This window comes from Cyprinodon tularosa, unplaced genomic scaffold (assembly GCF_016077235.1).
Source record: "Cyprinodon tularosa strain WSP-4 unplaced genomic scaffold, ASM1607723v1 ctg732, whole genome shotgun sequence".
NCBI classification, from domain to species: domain Eukaryota; kingdom Metazoa; phylum Chordata; class Actinopteri; order Cyprinodontiformes; family Cyprinodontidae; genus Cyprinodon; species Cyprinodon tularosa.
Genome location: NW_024039488.1, coordinates 123,158 through 143,391, shown reverse-complemented (window position 1 = coordinate 143,391; position 20,234 = coordinate 123,158). Strand labels below are relative to the sequence as shown.

Genomic DNA, 20,234 nt, shown 5'->3' with positions numbered 1-20,234 from the left:
TGAAGCAGCGCGTCGGGCGCGTTTAAGCATCTGACGCGCTGCTGCTTGAGATGGAAAAATTTAACTTTTGCTGCTCGACGCGCCGCGTCAACCAATCAGAGAAGCTGATCTGGGAGCTGGCAGCGAGAGAGACACATTGCTGATGATACAGAGCGCTGTGATCACTACTCTGAAACAGTTTATTAAATTAACTTAAAATGCAGAAATCTGCCGGCAGAATATGTTCGCTTTTATTATCCTGCTGCCCGCAGTCTGGATTACAGGTGCTGGTCATAAAATTAGAATATCATGAAAAAGTAGATTGATTTCAGTAATTCCATTTAAAAAGTGAAACTTGTATATTATATTCATACATTACATACAAACTCATATATTTCAGATGTTTATTTTGTTTAATTTTGATGATTACAAATGACAACAAATGAAAATCTCAAATTCATCATATCAGAAAATTAGAATATTACTGAAGACCAATAAAAACAAAGGATTTATAGAAATGTTGGCCAACTGAAAAGTATGAACATGAAAAGTATGAGCATGTACAGCACTCAGTATTTAGTTGGGCCTCCTTTGGCCTGTATTACTGCAGCAATGCGGCGGGGCATGGAGTCGATCAGTCTGTGGCACTGCTCAGGTGTTATGATAGCCCAGGTTGCTCTAATAGTGGCTTTTAGCTCTTCTGAATTGTTGGGTCTGGTGTATTGCATCTTCTTCTTCACAATACCCCATAGATTTTCTATGGGGTTAAGGTCAGGAGAGTTTGCTGGCCAATTAAGAACAGGGATACCATGGTCCTTCAACCAGGTACTGGTAGCTTTGGCACTGTGTGCAGGTGCCAAGTCCTGTTGGAAAATGAAATCTGCATCTCCAAAAAGTTGGTCAGCTGCAGGAAGCATGAAGTGCTCTAAAACTTCCTGGTATGTGGCTGCGTTGACCCTGGACCTCAGAAAACACAATGGACCAACACCAGCAGATGACATGGCACCCCAAACCATCACTGACTGTGGAAACTTTACACTGGACTTCAAGCAACGTGGATGAAGTGCCTCTCTTCTTTTCCTCCAGACTCTGGGACCTTGATTTCCAAAGGAAATGCAAAATTTACTTTCATCAGAGAACATGACTTTGGACCACTCACCAGCAGTCCAGTCCTGTTTCTCTTTAGCCCAGGCAAGACGCTTCTGACGCTGTCTGTGGTTCAAGAGTGGCTTGACACAAGGAATGCGACAGCAGAAACCCATGTCTTTCATACGTCTGTGTGTGGTGGTTCTTGAAGCACTCACTCCAGCTGCAGTCCACTCTTTGTGAATCTCCCCCACATTTTTGAATGGGTTTTGTTTCACAATCCTCTCCAGGGTGCGGTTATCTCTCTTGCTTGTACACTTTTTTCGACCACATCTTTTCCTTCCCTTCGCCTCTCTATTAATGTGCTTGGACACTGAGCTCTGTGAACAGCCAGCCTCTTTAGCGATGACCTTTTGTGTCTTGCCCTCCTTGTGCAAGGTGTCGATGGTCGTCTTTTGGACAACTGTCAAGTCAGCAGTCTTCCCCATGATTGTGTAGCCTATAGAACTAGACTGAAAGACCATTTAAAGGCTTTTGCAGGTGGTTTGAGTTAATTAGCTGATTAGAGTGTGGCACCAGGGGCCATCAATTTTGAACCTTTTCACAATATTCTAATTTTCTGATATGATGAATTTGAGATTTTCATTTGTTGTCATTTGTAATCATCAAAATTAAACAAAATAAACATCTGAAATATATGAGTTTGTATGTAATGTATGAATATAATATACAAGTTTCACTTTTTAAATGGAATTACTGAAATCAATCTACTTTTTCATGATATTCTAATTTTATGACCAGCACCTGTATTTAGATGAAAAACACCTACCAGCTGCCGCGGTGAACCGCGAGGAGGCGACCCGGCCAGAGGCTGCTGTTGAAGGGATTCCTTCTGTCGGCGCACCGCTGGTATGTGGGGGTCTGAGCGGCTCCGACAGAAAAAATATTGGAAGGTGGGATTGTAATCTGGATGAACTGACTGCACTGATGAAGTTTTCAGGTGTATTTTCTCACTTAAAAACATATTAAAACCACTTTATTCCCACTGATCACAGCAAATATAGCTGCAAGGCAGAGAAAGGATAGAGTAGCTCCGCCCAACGCGCGTCAGACACACTTTTGCACCGTGCAGCCAGAGCAGCAAAGCTGCTTCAGCCGCGCGTCAGAACTAAACTGGTACAAGCTGCAAAAAGGAAGCAGCAGACGTGATTTTGCTGCTTTTGCTGCGTCCGCTGTGAACGTAGCATTAGCCTCCTTCTTTAGATTAGAGCACTGTTCACGCGGGTCCTTAAAAAGTCTTAAAAGGCATTGAATTCTTCAAAATAAAACTAAGGCCTTAATTGGTATTAAAATTTCTTAAATCAGTCTTTCGTAGGTCTTAATTTTTAAAACATCATAAATAGGATTATTTTTATTACAATTTAATTTTGTAATCTAAATAAAATGTTAAAATTGACAATTTTTTTTCTTTTTATTAAAAACAAAATAACGGCTCGCCATTATTGGTTCCGTCCCGATAGCGGAACCAATAAAGCGTTGTTGCTGCCGGGACATTTGGGAGATGCATCATTAACTTTTTGTCTTGAAAATGTTAGCAAGTGTAAATGTAACCAAAATAGTCTCCAGCCAAGAGTTTCCTCCATGGCTAAAACCAGGGAACATACATGAGGCTCAGTGGATTTATGCTAGAAGTCATTCCAGCTCAGAAAGATGGGAATTAAGGCAGTGGAGTCGCACATGCGAAGCACGAAACACAAAGCGTCAAAATGGAGTTACAGAGAAACAGCCGGTATTTCTCAGTTTAGTTCCACCCTTGTCTCTGCAACGCCTCCACTTATCACCAAATCAAACATACTAAGAAAACCATACAAAGAAAAATAGCTGCAAAAAGACTTAGCACTGGTTATGTTGGGGCTTTAAAACTGATTTGTTTTGTTCCCTGCTAAAACAAAGTTTGTGAATTCAGTTAAATAATTGTTCAAATATATCTGTCATTTGTGTGTTTTTAGCTTTCTTCCTGTATGGGAAGCTTTTCAAAATGTGAAACATTAGTGCAGTGGTTTATGTTAAAATAAACCTTTGGGTTAAGTTGTCGCAAGCAGGTTTTTCTTGTGTTTCTTGTAAATTTGGTCTTAAATTTTTATTTCAAGTGGCATTAAAAAGTCTTGAATTTAACTTCCTGTTAGAGATGGTTATAAATAGATCAGCGCATGTTTCTGTCTGTTCCTCCATTTACTTGATTAAAATGACACAATAACAGATCAAACGTGAGTCAAGTTAAATAAAAGGAAAACTTGGTTAACAAAGAAAACCCTAACAATGGTTAACAAATGGAGGGAGTGGCAGCACCTGCATGTCAGGTGATCTTAAGGCAAGGCTGCTGAATGGCTGCTGCAGATACAATAAAACCTATAAATATCTTCCAAAATATCTATAATCCAGCTGATGCATCAGTTAATGACTGAACTGTTCAGCGAAAGCAGATAAGAACCTTTAAAGGAAAAGTCCGGTCAGCAGGAATAATCAATGCATCATTATTTGTAACTAAAAGTAATACGTTTGTGGTGATTTAATGAATTTCGCGTTAGTCAGTACAAAAATAAAAATCATTTTCGTCGCGATAATTGAGTCTGGGAGCGGCCATTTTTGTCCAAATCTAGTAGCCCCTCCCTCCTGCCATCTTCCAGCAGTGACGTCACGCTGCGGTAAGCCTAGCGCCATTCTCCCTGCTTTCCAAGCTAAATCAATGGGAACTACTAGACACATCTGCAATCAACAACAATTATTGAAGGTTTCCAGAGGACTTCACCATTGAAATTCACCAGAGCTATAGTGAAACTGACAATGCCCACATGCATGGCAGCTGGATGCTGGAATACATCGGGTAAAAGTGAAAAAAAGAGTTATTCCACCTTTCTGATTCCTGATCCTCCACGGACGGGTTGGTCGTTGGATCGCCAACTTGAAGAGGGAGGATTTGCCATCGAACTTCTGGCCAGAGAAAAAACCCGTAATATGTAGCCAACATTTGGAAGAAGAATGTTTTCAAGATGACTTGGATAATAGCGCGTTGTGACAAACACCAGATACAGCACTGGGACTTGATCAACAGCCGATACCGCACCGTGACGTCACTAACCAGGAGGTGGCAGTAGTGTTCTTTGACAAACATGGATGCCTCCAGTAAAGCACATTCACATGAAAATTACTCTGAATTAAAAACACTGATCATTTATTGAACAGGATGGAATCATTTCAGATTTAAAGAACTTTCAGAAGTTTGAATTTTGCAGACTTAAAGTCATTCGGCTCATTCTGTGAGCAAAAGTCTGCCTACTTGCTGTGAAGAAAGAAGAATCCCCCGACTGTGGGCGGAAAAAGCCCTGTTCTTTAGCTTCATCTTTAATGTGACGCATTCTGACCAACGTGGCTGGAATTAAAAAAACTTGTTAGGCAGGAAACATAATAACTAAATATAGCTGATATAATGTGGTTACAGAGCTGCAGAGCATAGAGGCGATACTTTGCTGAAGCTCTTTTGCTTCAAAGTTTCGTTCTGACCTGCAGATATTTCTGCCCTTCTCTCTAAATCTGCCCGACTCAGAACCAGACCCGACTCATTGGACAGATTATCTGTTGGATTTAGTTCTAGTTTCTGGCTGAAACTCAAACGGTTTTCTGGTGAAGCTGCTGTTCTGCTCATTTGGCTCCAATTTGATGCAGAAAATTCAAACGCTGCTCCATCTTTTAAGGATTTGCAATTAGCTACTTGTTTTGAAAGGGTTGCTGGTTTGTTTTAGGGAATCTACAAAGAAGTTCCTCCAGAGGCGTATGGAGCTAAATTGGTCTCAATTTTCAGAAATAAACATATGTGATCCACACATGATTCCCCAAATTATTTCTGGTCCATAAACAATTAAAAATTAAATTACAAAGCATCAGTGGTCTTTAAACTTCACTGCATTCATGGGTGGATTTTTGAGACTCTCCTGATGTAGCTTGATACACAAATGCATCTACGTGGGAGGACTATTGTCAGCTCAGCATACCGCGCCAGGCCAGCATTCCCTTAGTAATAGTAGTATTACTTTAATAGTAATAGTTTCCTCCCTCTCTGCTCTCCTTACATCCAAGCAAGCTATTTTATTTCAAGATTTAGTCAGGATTTTTTGCATAAAAAAACAAAAATAAAATCATTCACTAGGTCCACTACATACATTAGGTTAAATAACAAACATTGCATGTCCGTTAGACGAGGATCTTATTAAAGAATGACCGGCATGTTTTACAGAAAATTTAATATTTATTTGTTTCCAGTTTGTTTTATATGAGCAACAAATCTGCAGCTATTCTGTGGGACAGATTTTTTTTATGCTTGTGTGGAGCTTGCCCTGTGCACGTATGAATCACATGTATTTGTGAAAATTAGGACGGATTTGACTCCCTAGAGGCACGGTGCTGCCTGTCCCACGTTTCCACGGTGGATCGAAGTTTATTTGATGCTCAGTGTTTGTTCCAAATGAGCCATTTTGAACTATGGTCCAAAGGTCCATCGTGGTTTTATTACACCATAATAACACCATAAAACAAGTGGTATTCTGTGTTTAGGCAGGTTTTAGGTTTCATTTTAGCCCTTTTACTTAATGAACCAGAATATTGTACAGAAACCTGATTCAAATACACCAAATCAGGATCCTGGTTCATTTCTGAGTAGTTTTTCTAACTTAAATGATAAATAGCTCTACTTCTAAGTGACCTTTTTCTAAATAATGGAGTCTAAAGCGATTTACACAACATTCAGTCACACACTCACTGTAGCGAGTAGCCACAGCTGCCGTGGGCGGTGGCGTCACCAAGGTGTGGCCCCGCCCACCTTGTGCAATGCTCTAGCCCAGCAGTCCCCAACCTTTTTTGCGCCACAGACCGGTTATATGTCAGATAATATTTTCACGGACCGCCCTTTAAAGTGTGGGGGGTAAATACGATCAAATAAAATGATATGACTGGTATAAAATCAAATACAAACAGCATATAAATAAAACTCACTGTTATGTTGAATTAGTGGGAGCCCTGAACTTTTCTCTCCGAAACAAGCCGGTCCCATCTAAGCGTAATCGGAGACAATGACACATGAAGTGTGCTCCTGATGTCCAGTCTGCTCCGTAGCTTTGTTTTCGTCGCTGTAACCACAGAAAATCCAGCTTCACAAAGATAGGATGTTATAGATAGGATGAGTCTTGAACTGAATTAACCTGTGGCAAGAGGCACAGATGCACCGACTGATGGAATTGGGAGAGAATACCCCAATGTTTTGTATTTTTCAAAATAAAACATCACTCAGACTCTGATCGTCGATAAATTATACATATTTATTTTTTTCTGTGCGGCCCGGTACCAAATGACCGACGGACCGGTACCCGTCCATGGCCCGTCGGTTGGGGACCGCTGCTCTAGCCCACCCACTGGCCACTCCACTCGCCAGTGTAAATGGTAGTAGCATCAGTTTAGCATTTCATTCCATTATGCACAGCAGCAACGTAACATTAAAAATCTCACAATAAACCAAGATATGAGTAGGTGTTTACTTTAAGTCATAGGGAAATTATATTTAAATGTCAAATCAGTCTGTCTTAAACATGTATATAAAGGTACTCTTTATCAGACCATATTGTCCCAAAAGTTAGAAAATTTCTAAGCCAGTTAGTTCTCCGTCAGCCTGAACACCTAAATTCGGCCAATCATATATCAACGGTCATCTGTCAATCAAATTTTTTCGGCCATAGCATCTTGATTCATATGTCGCAGCTAATATACGCAACGGTTGAAATCAGAATCCTTTCCTTTCCCATTGAGTTGCGTCCCAGTGTTCACGGGGATGGACGTCTGTCTTCGGCAGGCGTAGAGCTAACAGAACTGGCAGCGTTGCGAGGCAAGGGCTCAAACATGTACGGCTGGAAGCCTTCTACACCAAACCAAGCTTCTGCCGCCCTGGCGTCCTCTTCCACAACATCTTCGTCCCCGCTTTCCTCCTCTAAATAAAAAATGGATGACGGAGGAGACTCATCCACGACCTCCGACACTAAACTCTCCTCCTCTTGCATGTTTCCGCTGTCCATAGCGTTCCTTGACAGCGTCGTTTCTAAGTCACCAATTTAGTGCTACTTGGTCCCAATGGAATTTCCCATTGGGAACCTGCTAGCACTAAGTTGCTAACTGGTTAGCAAGATGCTTCCGACAAACCGGCTTCAACCAAACATGCTTGCGAACCTTCCACCACAACAACCCCGCCCCCTTGATAAACGACCAATCCCATTGACTTCATTCACTCGTGTAAAGTCGGGCACCAATCGGGAGAATTCGGAAATGCGACGGTTGGAACGGCCGCTTCATTAAGACTTTAAGTCTTTCTGATTTCTACAGTCAGGTTTACCACAATAGTCGATTCAAACTCTGAAATTATGGCTTTTACATTCAGTGGCCACCCCAAGATTTTTAGTGGCCCATCTGGACCCCCCCCCCCCGGGAAACATTTCTGTCGGTGCCACTGGCTGTGAGGCAAACTAATTGAAGCACGGCTGCTGTAAAATGACTCCACAGGGAATCTGACTCCCGTCTGCCGGCGGTGAAATGCCTTGCCCAAGGACGTGGCGGCAGTGAAAGCCAATGACTATTTGCATGCAGGGCAAAATCCAGCATCCAGCACTCCTTTTAAACACAAACACACTCCCACACTTCCCATTATGCTGCTCTTCCTTTTCTACTACACCAGTTTATCCAGTTTTTCCAGTTTCTGTTTACGGTTAATGAGGGACTCTCCAGATAAACAAGGTTAAAATTATGTATGACGTCCTGAAAAATGTCGATGACAAGAGTCTGAGCTGCACCTGTGCAGCAAAGGGTTCATTTAAATATGAATATGAAGGGAAAGTAAAGGCTGTTTGTTTTTATAACCTTAGCAGCCTTTAGCACTAGCTAAAGGATGCTACTCCTAGTGAAGCAGCTGCAAGTTAAGGTTAATCAACCTCACAATAATGGATGGTAGGCATGGCAGTAGAACAGAGTGGATGTTGAAAGGGAATCAAAAGACGACTAAAGATGCGTCTGTTTGGGCTTATGTCTTATTGTCTACATCATGTCTACTGGGACTCGTCTATCCAGTGGAAGAGGAACATGAAGCTCACTAGAGTGAAACGCGCTGCATTGGCTATTTGGGCAATTTTGTTTTATTATTTCAATAATCAATTAATCCGATAAATTGCTACAGCCCTGGTATCACCCTTTAGGGTCACATTTTTAGGGTTTATCAATGAAAGCAGGGTTTCTGCGGGTCATCAAATATAATTAAAAGTCATAAAATTTATATATTTTAAATTAAGGCATTATTTGGCATTAAAATTCATTAAATGTGATTATTGTGGCATTTAAAATGCTTTACTAAATAAAAAAATAACATTCATAAAAGCAATTTTGCCAGATAAATTATATTGTGATATGTTTGCCTAAAACTGCTTCCAGTTTATCATAAAGCCATATGTTAGGAGGAAAAAGCTAGAGAATGGGAAAATAATTCAACAAAAGTGGCTGAAAAACGAGGAATTTGGGACACGGCTGCAGCCTGTCGACCAGAGGTCTTATGCTACGTTCACACCGGACGCAGCAGGAGCAGCAAAATCACGTCTGCTGCTTCATTTTTGCTGCTTGTACCACTGAGTTCTGACACGCGGCTGAAGCAGCTTTGCTGCTCTGGCTGCTGGTGCAAAAGTGTGTCTGACGCGCGTTGGGCGGAGCTTCACTATCCTTTCTTTGCCTTGCAGCTATATTTGCTGTGATCAGTGGGAATAAAGTAGTTTTAATATGTTTTTAAGTGAGAAAATCCACCTGAAAACTTAATCATTGCAGTCAGTTCATCCAGATTACAATCCTGCCTTCAATACCAGCTGTGCACTGCCAGTAATCCCATTCCACAGCAGCCTCTGGCCCGGTCGCCTCCTCGCGGTTCACCGCGGCGGCTGGTAGGTGTTTTTCATCAAAATAATCTAAACTGCAGGCAGCAGGATAATAAAAGCCAACATATTCTGCCGGCAGATTTCTGCATTTGAAGTTAATTTAGGCGTCAATAAACTGTTTCAGAGGAGTGATCACAGCGCTCTGTGTCATCAGCGATGTGTCTGTCTCGCTGCCAGCTCCCAGATCAGCTTCTCTGATTGGTTGATGCAGCGCGTCGAGCAGCAAAAGTTCAATTTATCCATCTCAAGCAGCAGCGCGTTTGCGGCGCGTCACGCGCATCAGATGCTTAAACGCTCCCGACGCGCTGCTTCAGCTGCTCAGACGCGCTGCGCCTGCTGCTCAAAACGTGCTGCGGGACCTTTTGCTGCGTCTAGACGCGCGTCAACCATTGACTTTGCATGTAAACTCGCTGCTTCTGCTGTGTCCGGTGTGAACGTAGCATTAGATTAGCGGTCCGGATACGGACCCACCTGCTGGCTAATCGGACCCAACCTTATTTAAACCATTTTAATTACCGAATGTTGTCCGACAACAGTGTCTAATTTCCCTTGCTCCTCTTCTCCTGTTAATACGGTAAAGCCCTGGGGAGCGTCCGGCTCCAGGCTGCACGTGATCCAAATGAGCCAATGAGCTGTCAGTCTGGGTTGCTGCTGCTGCTACTTTTAGACACAGCAGGCAAACCTGTGGCAAGCCGGGCGATGGGAAAGAAGGAGAAGACCATGAGAAAAAGAGAGCAGAGAAAGTGTGGACTGCTGGAAGAACTGCGGTGAACTGGTGAAAGAAAAGTGAAATGGCGTGCTCAAAGATGACCCTGCACATTTAGAGGATGTTTGGCTCAACCTGCTGCTGTGAAGCAGGATTCTCCACCATGAACAGAATCAACAATAAATCTGGATCCAGGCTCAAAATGAGCTCCTTGATATGTGCTTGAGAATGGCTTAGTCTCCGGTTAAACCCAGGTTTAAAGCCTTGCAGGGCAGCCTAAAGCCCACTGCCAACATTAAGACAGAAAAAAGAAAGAAAATAACAAACCATCAGTTCAGGGGTTTGAGAAAATATGGGAATCAGGAAATTATCTATAAACCAAACTGAATGATTGTTGTTCTCTACTTAAAAAATATCAATGAGAGTAATGGTTACTTTATTGATCAAAATTAGAGTTATTCATTCCTGAAAAGCTGCCACTGCTCAGTTCATAAAGAAGTCATCTGAGTTTCTTCCTGCTTCTTGCTTTTTTTAACTGCTGAGCAAACTGTTCATCTCTTATCTCTGTTCTTTTTTTAGGATGGAGATAATTCTGCGTGTGATAATGGTAAGCAGCAGATTTTCTTCTTTCCTCTTCCACTTGTTCCTGTATTCATCATTTTAAACACACGATGCAGACGAAGCCCAGAGTCTGCATTATATTAGATGCATATTTGGTTGTGGACGATTCGTCAATGAGGATTTATTTTACCTTTTTTTTAATTTGTTTTCTTAATGAGTGGTTCCAGTTAGGTTTGTCTTGAGAGGAATTGCACGGTCTGTTTCCAGGAAGTGGGTTTTTACGAGGATGCTTGGCGGGAATCAGGAGGGCGTGTTAGCTGGCGTGGGGTTAAAGTCATTTTCTTCTTGTTCTCTTTGAAATTATGATTTGTGTAACATATATAATATGAATATTAGCATGATTGACTAAATAAACAAATTAAATCAGAAAGAATCCTTAAGTTGGACTGCTGGAGGAAATGATAACACACCGACAGACAACAGAATAGTGCAAAATTAGTGATATGTATTCATATTTACTATATTTACAGACAAATCAGTTCATGACAGTTGATGAAATCCAAGCTGTTTTCCTTTATCCGAGGAATTCAACCAGTTCCTAGTTTGGATGAAGGTAACAGGAAGCGCCGTTTTCTTTGGGGCGTCATATGGGTCTAACTCGCCAGTGTGATCCAGCAGACATTCAGAGTCCTGGAGACGGATTCTGGAATGGAAACCTGGCCTGGATAAAACCTGATTGATCAAGCTTCGGTTTTGTCCATCAAAATATCACTGCAGTCAAATTAGTTTATATTATAACTAGGGATGCACGATATTGGGATTTTGGCCGATATCCGATATGCCGATATTTTAAAACTCATGTAGCCGATAACCGATATCGACACCGATGTTAAAGCTGGACAAAAATAAGTAGTCATTGAAAATAGCAGTTTTGTTATCCATTTCTGACACTTTGAAAAATAATATACTCAAATATATTTTCATATGCTGATATCAAATTGATTTTTAAAAACGCGGTATCGATCTATTTTACTTTCAAAATCTGGTGAAATTTCATCGTTCTGTTACAAACTCTCGTGATATTTTGCAAATTCTTGTGAGATTTTGTTAGTAAAATAGATCGATACCGCGTCAATATATCAACATATAAAAATATGGCAACATTTGGTGAATTTTCGGGGGATTTCGTAGCATAACGATGACATATAGCAATATTTCATTAGTAAAAGAGATTGATATGGTGTTTTTAAATGGCAATATATCAGCATATGAAGATATTGGGATATTTTAATGCATCAATATTTTTCCCTCTTCTTTAGAAGTTTTTAAGTCTGTAAAAAAGAAGTTTTTGAGGAAGAAGAAGTAGTATTTTTTTTTTTTTAGACTTTAGAGACTCAGAAGCTGATCAAATATCGGGTTAAATATCGGTGGGGTGGCCGATGTCCGATATTCAGTTTTAAGGCCGATACCGATAGGGGGCCCATTATATCCTGCATCCCTAATCATAACCATTAAACTCATGTGTTGTTTTACAATTCAAAATACTTTCAGTTTAAATGCCTAATCCAGGTGAGTAAACATCTCAGGTCAGTTTACCCTAGGCTAGTGCTAGCATGCTAGCTCTGGAACAAACACTCACCACTGGTCAAACCTTTTGATCTGATGAAGGTTTTAATCCACAGCGATGCATCTAAAAGCTGAGCGGCTTATGAGAGGAAGACTTTATTGTAGACGGTTTCTAGAAGCATCCGATGGGGCAGAAGCGAACCTGGATGAACGTCTGACCGCGTCGCCTAGCTGGGCTGATCAGCCTTATTACAGCTGGTCATGTGACCATAGAACCATGTCAGAACAGAATGATCTCGTTTGGCTTTTTTGTGGTAAAGAAATGAAGGAGTAGAGGATTTTATTTTTAAGCAAATCTTTAACCCTTTAAAGCCCGATCCAAGAATAAAACAAAACAGAAAATTACTTTTTTCTGGTTTGAATTCCTTATTTGGCCTTTTAACAATATTTGTAAAAAGAAAAAACAGAAATACATTTTTCATATTAATAATTTCTTACTATGCGATAAGTCAAGATTATTTTTTTGTGTAGTCTTCTGCCCTCTGTTATCAGGTATATCTGATTGTTTTTACCATTAAATTATGCAAAAGATGTCAGACGCAAAACATTTCAGAAACCGTACGTATCAAATATGATACATTTGGCATTATAGGGTTAAATAAAGTAAAAAAAATGAAAGTGAATTTAAGAAAAATGGAAACCAATAACCCGGTAACGTTTGTCTCTGTTCAGAAAACGCCGCTGCAGAAGCTAACGCTGCTCCAGAGCCGCATGAGGAGCCCCCGCAGGCCGAGGCAGCCGCCGCAGGTCTACCATCCTGCCGCCGGAACCCCCCAGGGGGCAAATCCAGCCTCATCCTGGGCTAGATGCCCCACGACTTCCCTCCCCCCTCCTCGCCTCCCACCATCTTGAACTCATCTTTTTGTTTTTTTTCTTCTCTAAAGAACAGAAATCGCCCAAACTTCAGGAACCATCTAAAGTCCAGCAGACCCCCCCCTCCCTCCTCCATATCCCAAGTGCATTGTTTTGATACCTGTTTTTGGAAAGCTGTTTTTGTACTGTTTTTCTTGTTTATTTTAACAGAAGCACTTTATGTACTCCTCTTTTTATGGTTGGATGGGACCTTTGCCCTGGAATTAGTGAAGCCGCAAACGGTGCAAAGCTCACTTTTTTTTCTTTTTTTTTTACAGCGTCATAAATCGTCCTCCGTCACGTTGAATATCGCAGTAACACCCGCCGTCCACCGTTTTTTCTTTCCCTCCCATCATGCATGCTGGTCTGGTCTGTATGAATGCAAGGAAAACTTTACTCTGTAGATTTTCTTAGATTAATTTAGCCTCTTTTTTTAATTTTTTTTTATTAGTAAAATCTTTGTTGTATGTTTGTTGCATGAAGTTGAAGTCTTTGTACTGAATGTAGTATTAAAACCCAGCTGAAGCCACATGATTAGACCCTAAAAGATGTAGGAGGAACTTTTCATCCCGTGTGATTTAAAAATAAACGGATTTGATTTTTTTAATCACACTTAGATCATCGTAGCCCTTTTCTCCACGTTTCACTCATCAGCTCGACCTGAACGGCGCCACACCGCTAATCCCCTGAAACACCCAGATTTTTTTTTAGGTGTTCTTGGTCCTGACTTCTAAGCGTATCTTAGATTTGAAAAGTGACCTTACGACAGCCCGGCCTTCCTCTCACCCGCTTCATCTCGCGTTTTTCCCGCTCCGTAAAATACGAGAACAATCGTTTTGTACATCTTAAGTGAAAGTATTCAGTCCTGTGTGTCCATCAGCTGTCATTCAAGGAAAAACAAAAAAAACAGCCAAACATTTTCGATACACGACGTTTCCTGTGATGCGTTTATTTTTCAGCATTTCTCATGTGAGACGTTTCTGTTTGCATCCTAAACAAACTGGTCATGCTGGATGGAAGTCACTGCAGAAATCTGAATTGATGAAATGGCACAAATGGAACTGACCATTAAAGATCAGTTTTGACCATGAATTGTTTTTTCTGTCTGCTTTATTGATTTTGATATTTTGGTTAAAGGGAAAGTCCGGCCGGTAAGCAATGGATCATTATCTATACCTAAAATTAGCGTTAATCTGTACAAAAAGAAAAAAACTTTTGTCACAATGACTGAGTCCGGGAATTTTAAACACCAAGAGGGAATATTTTTAAAAATTTCTTTGCTATTTTTAGGACAGTTTTCCTTTTCAGCCTCCGTGTTTTTCTACAGTCCTGAACTGAAGTGAAACTATTCTGTGGTTTTACACTAAGTCTCTAATTCTTTTCATTGTTTAATCTATATCAACACTTTAGTCGTACCTGAAGTATGTGTTTCAATCTGAGCTACAGGTAAGATGTAAAATTTAAAATGAGTATATAGAGATATTTGTTCTCTGCGTTTAGGATTCACTTAGTTTGTTTTTTTCCACAGAGACGCACCTTTAAGAATGAATAGCAGGTTATCAGTGTAGGTCAATAAAACCAGATGGATTATTGTCGAGTCTCTTTATTTAAGGGATTAATAATTAGGAGAGTGAGCTTTAGATGTAGATCTAAAAAACATAAAACAATTATACCTAAAACTAAAACGTTTGCAGTGATTTAATGAATTTAGCGTTAATCAGTAAAAAAATAAAAATTATTTTCATCATGATCAATGAGTCTGGGAGCGGCCATCTTTGCCCAAATCTAGTAGCCCCTCCCTCCTGCCATCTTCCAGCAGTGACGTCACGGTGCGGTAAGCCTAGCGCCATTCTCCCCGCTTTCCAAGCTAAATCAATGGGAACTACTAGACACATCTGCAATCAACAACAATTATTGAAGATTTCCAGAGGACTTCACCATTGAAATTCACCAGAGCTATAGTGAAACTGACAATGCCCACGTGCATGGCAGCTGGATGCTGGAATACATCGGGTAAAAGTGGAAAAAAAGAGTTATTCCACCTTTCTGATCCCTGATCCTCCACGGACGGGTTGGTCGTTGGATCGCCAACTTGAAGAGGGAGGATTTGCCATCGAACTTCTGGCCAGAGAAAAAACCCGTAATATGTAGCCAACATTTGGAAGAAGAATGTTTTCAAGATGACTTGGATAATAGCGCGTTGTGACAAACACCAGATACAGCACTGGGACTTGATCAACAGCCGATACCGCACCGTGACAATGTCACTAACCAGTAGGTGGCAGTAGTGTTCTTTGACAAACATGGGTGCCTCCAGTAAAGCACATTCACATGAAAATTGCTCTGAATTAAAAACACTGATCATTTATTGAACAGGATGGAATCATTTCAGATTTAAAGAACTTTCAGAAGTTTGGCTGCGTTCGTACGGCAAACTGAAACTGTCCCAGTTTGCTTCTAAACTGGTTTCTTCACATATGTCAAATATGTCAAAGCCCCCTTCCTGTTTTGAGACAAAATTCTTTTTAAATACTGATTCATTTCTGTCTGATGACACATAATAACAATTAAATAAAAACTGAAACTAGCAGATTGAATCTTTCAATACAGGAAGCATAGCAGCAAAACAATAGGGTGGCACACAGTCAGGGGGGATTTACCATTAGGCAATACTAGGCAACTGCCTAGTATTGCCTAGTATAAACCTCTGTTTACATGTATGGTTAATATATTCCTTATTAGTGCACATTAATAATGTTTTAGATCAAAATACTTTCCGTAAAACGGCATCAGAACGCTGATAATAAGAAGTAGTGTTGCACCGATGCCATTTTTTGGCCCCGATACCTGGCTGTGCAGTATCGGCCGATACCATTTGTTTGATTAATTTCCATCATGGCTTCATGTCAAGCTGCTGCCTACCTTTGTGAAGCAGGAAAAAACTAAAACAAAGTGAATCCAATAGAACCTTTTATTGCCTACCTGGAATGGGTGACAATAGTTGAATAAACTTTAGGCTCTCAAAACGGTGCCCTATTTGTTGGTACTCACCGATACCGATATCACCATGTTGGTGCTGGATCGGGGCCCCGCCTGATACTGGTATCAGTGCAACACTAACATTAAGTGAGTGTTGCGCCATATTGGATCAGTCCATTTGCTGCACATGTTCAGAAAGGTCCAAACAGACAGCAGCAAACCATTTGAAAACAAACCATGCAAAGAGCAGTGTTGCCAACTTAGCGCTTTAGTCGCTATATTTAGCCACTTTTCAGACCCCTCTAGCACTTTGATTTCTAAAAAGCTCCTAGCGCCAAATCTAGAGACTTTTTTTCTGCTACTGGAGACTTTGGAGACAACATCTAAAAGCAGCGAACTCTGCTCTCCAGAGCGAGTAGATTGGTAGGACAGGCTTGTCTTTGCCTAGGGCCCCACATTTCCTAAATCCACCCCTGATTGAAATTCACCAGAGCTATAGTGAAACTGACAATGCCCACGTGCATGGCAGCTGGATGCTGGAATACATCGGGTAAAAGTGAAGAAGAGAAAAAACCCGTAATATGTAGCCAACATTTGGAAGAAGAATGTTTTCAAGATGACTTGGATAATAGCGCGTTGTGACAAACACCAGATACAGCACTGGGACTTGATCAACAGCCGATACCGCACAGTGACAATGTCACTAACCAGTAGGTGGCAGTAGTGTTCTTTGACAAACATGGATGCCTCCAGTAAAGCACATTCACATGAAAATTACTTGTTTATTGAACAACTTGAACAAATTTCTTTAACTCTTGAGTTTAATGTGAGAGTGGGTTATCTGGGTGGAAGTGGGTGATTATTTGCAGCATTCGCAGCAATCTGTCATCGATCTCCCGTCACCTGTGACCCTAAGGTACTTGAACTCCACAAGGAAGGAACTCTGGGGCCCAATCCGGCCCCTGACTCCCCCTCATGTGGGCGTTCTTCCAGAGGTTCCACCACATGAAGTGCCGTCCCAAACCCAGACGTGGGTAGGGCGAGTGGACTGTCCAGCCCTGAAATAACGAGTCTCCGTCAGCTCAGGTGTAACAGAGATCTGATAGGAAACCTGTTCTCTAAATGTAAGTTCCTCTGGTTCGCTGCATCTTCATCACACTGACAGAAAATCACAACTTAGGTATAAGAAAAAAAACGTAATTAATTTCAAAGGGGAAGGTCCTCTTTGAAATAATTTTATTTGACCGTGTATTTTTTTTTTTTAGAAAGGGGCAAATGTTTAATGTTAAAGGTATAGTGGTGAATTTTCGTGAATTTTTGAAGAGATCTGATTTTATTAAGGGTTTTTTCTCTAATTCTATGCTTTGTTACACTCATCACTTTTTTCTAATGTACCTTCACAGATTTTTGTTTTATTTTCCCCCCATAATTTAAAGTATTCACTACCCCAGGAAAACTTTGACGGGATAGTCGAGGGTTTTAGCAATTTTTTCAAGACCCGCCCTCTCCACTTTAAAACAAATGCACTACCCTGTACACGCTCACAAGAGGGAACGTCTATTAAAGTCGTGCGAGAGTGTGCACGAGCCCCTTTCTCCTCCTGAAAGCACTGTTTGCTGTTTGCATCGTTCATACAAGCTTACTTTCCAAAAGATTTGCAGTTTTTCCACCATGTCAAATGGGGACAAGCATGCAGGATGGCCTTACAAACCTATCACCAGAATGATTGACAGTCAGGAGAACCACTTATTGAGATGATCCACCCGGAAGAAGAACATCCTCCACTATAGCTTTAGGTTATCTGTCTCACACAGATACAGCTACACACACATCACTGTATTTCCATCACTGATCTCTATTTATTCACTGGATTGCTGATTGCCCGTTGGTAATACGGGGTTGAAGTGAAGCCACCGGCCGCCATTTTGGTACTCCCTAGTCAGACTGGTCACAATGTAAACAATATGTGCACTACAGCATTGAACAACGATGATGCTCTCATTTTCACTTTGACACAGACTGGCTGTTTCATAGCAGCAGTAGAATACTGTAACCTATAATTAAAAAAATAATAGTCACATCTCATAACATAGTCCTTATGAAGTCAATGAAGTCTATAAATCATGTAATATAACATATTAAACAAATCCATCACAATAAAATTAATCTGTTAATGGAGCAGAATAATACAGATGAGCCAAAAGTGCTAAACTGATGATGTACATGTAACATAAAGGTATTTATTTCTCATGTGTAGAAATATTTTACATTGATAAAAAAAAAACACAGGAATTTTACTACTTTACTATTTCACAGTGAATGACTTTCTATTTCCTCTACTTTCTGTTTTCTAACATTAGACCCAATGTCAGTGTCTAACTCAGTCAATGTCTTCCAGTCAATCTGAGACTAATGTTAGTCTGCAGACTAAACTATAGGATCCATCGGCTATAGATGGATTTATTGGTTAGTTCATCCACTGACTGTGAATTGACCAGTGGAACGTCTTCCTGCAGACAGAAAACTGCTGGTTTTAGCTAGAGATGCAGGATATAATCGGCGCCCTATCGGTATCAGCCTTAAAACTGAATATCGGACATCGGCCACCCCACCGATATTTAACCCGATATTTGATCAGCTTCTGAGTTTCTAAAGTCTAAAAAAAAAAAAAGATACTACTTCTTCTTCCTCAAAAACTTCTTTTTTACAGACTTAAAAACTTCTAAAGACGAGAGAAAAAATATTGATCCATTAAAATATCCCAATATCTTCATATGCTGATATATTGCCATTTAAAAACACCATATCAATCTCTTTCACTAATGAAATATTGCTATATGTCATCGTTATGCTACGAAATCCCCCGAAAATTCACCAAATGTTGCCATATTTTTATATGTTGATATATTGACGCGGTATCGATCTATTTTACTAACAAAATCTCACAAGAATTTGCAAAATATCACGAGAGTTTGTAACAGAACGATGAAATTTCACCAGATTTTGAAAGTAAAATAGATCGATACCGCGTTTTTAAAAATCATTTTGATATCAGCATATGAAAATATATTTGAGTATATTATTTTTCAAAGTGTCAGAAATGGATAAAAAAACTGCTATTTTCGATGACTACTTATTTTTGTCCAGCTTTAACATCGGTATCGACATCGGTTATCGGCTACATGAGTTTTAAAATATCGGCATATCGGATATCGGCCAAAATCCCAATATCGTGCATCCCTAGTTTTAGCAGCTAAATGCTGCACAGGGAGGCATTTTGACTGAGCGTCTCTGTGGGAGAGGGGAGTACCAATATGGCGGACGGAGGCTTCACTTTTTTCATGCAATCGCCAATCCAGTGAATAAATGGAGATCAGTGGTTGCCATAGATACGACTGCTTTCCTTTTCAGTTGGAGAGAAGAACCGTCCCATTGTCGTTAGTAAAAAATTACCAATACTTTGTTATTTTACTTAAGTAGAAATGTTTGGTTAGCGTTAGCCTTTTTTTAGAAAACTTTTTCAGAAATAATTCTTATTTCAACCGTTGCGTATATTAGCTGCGACACATGAATCAAGATGCTATGACTGAAAGAATGTGATTGACAGATGAGCGTTGATATATGATTGGCTGAATTTAGGTGTTCAGGCTGACGTAGAACTAACTGGCCTGCAGAAAATAACGGGAAAAACCCCCCACAGATTTTAAGACAGATTTTTTTTTTATAGAATTTTTTTACATTTTGGAACAACATGGTCTGATAAAGAGAACATTCATATACATGTTTAAGCCAGAATGATTTGATATTTAAATACCATTTCCCTACGACTTTAAAGACGTATTTAGTTTCAAATTAAATATTTAATTTGCTAAATAAATATTTATTTAACAAAATAAGATTTTTATAAATGAATGAATGACTAGAGATAGGGTGAGAAGCTCGGTCATCCGAGAGGGACTCGGAGTAGAGCCGCTGCTCCTCCACGTCGAGAGGAGCCAGTTGAGATGGCTCGGGCATCTGGTTAGGATGCCTCATGGACACCTTCCTGGTGAAGGAGGAGGCCCCCGGGGAAGACCCAGGACACGCTGGAGAGACTGTTTCTCGGCTGGCCTGGGCACGCCTTGGGGTTCCTCCTGAGGGGCTAGAAGAAGTGGCTGGGGAGAGGGAAGTCTGGGCCTCCCTTCTTAGGCTGCTGCCCCCGCGACCCGACCCCGGATAAGCGGAGGAGGATGGATGGATGGATGGACTAGTGAAAAAATGACTTTGAAAAAAATAAACCCTTATTTTTCTCTTAAAAACGCTAAATAACCATAAATATTGCTCCTAATTTTGACTGCTTCACTTTACAAACGGCGCCCCATAGAGTTCTACTTCAGGTTTTATAGAAACCTAAACTTCTAGACTAGAACTAATAAGATATAAATTTTTATTAAACCTAA

The 20,234-nt window shown here is 40.5% G+C and overlaps 1 protein-coding gene across 1 annotated transcript in view; it reads left to right on the top strand.

Annotated features, from left to right (window-relative positions):
• LOC119772922 (jupiter microtubule associated homolog 1-like) overlaps positions 1-13,908 on the top strand; it is a 37,499-nt gene extending 23,591 nt beyond the window's left edge. Inside the window, exons 4-5 of the mRNA XM_038269635.1 lie at positions 10,357-10,384; positions 12,637-13,908. Coding sequence (XP_038125563.1) covers positions 10,357-10,384; positions 12,637-12,770 — 162 coding nt within the window. The 3' untranslated portion in view covers positions 12,771-13,908. The remainder of the gene's footprint in view (positions 1-10,356; positions 10,385-12,636) is intronic.
• Positions 13,909-20,234: the final 6,326 nt, after the last annotated feature.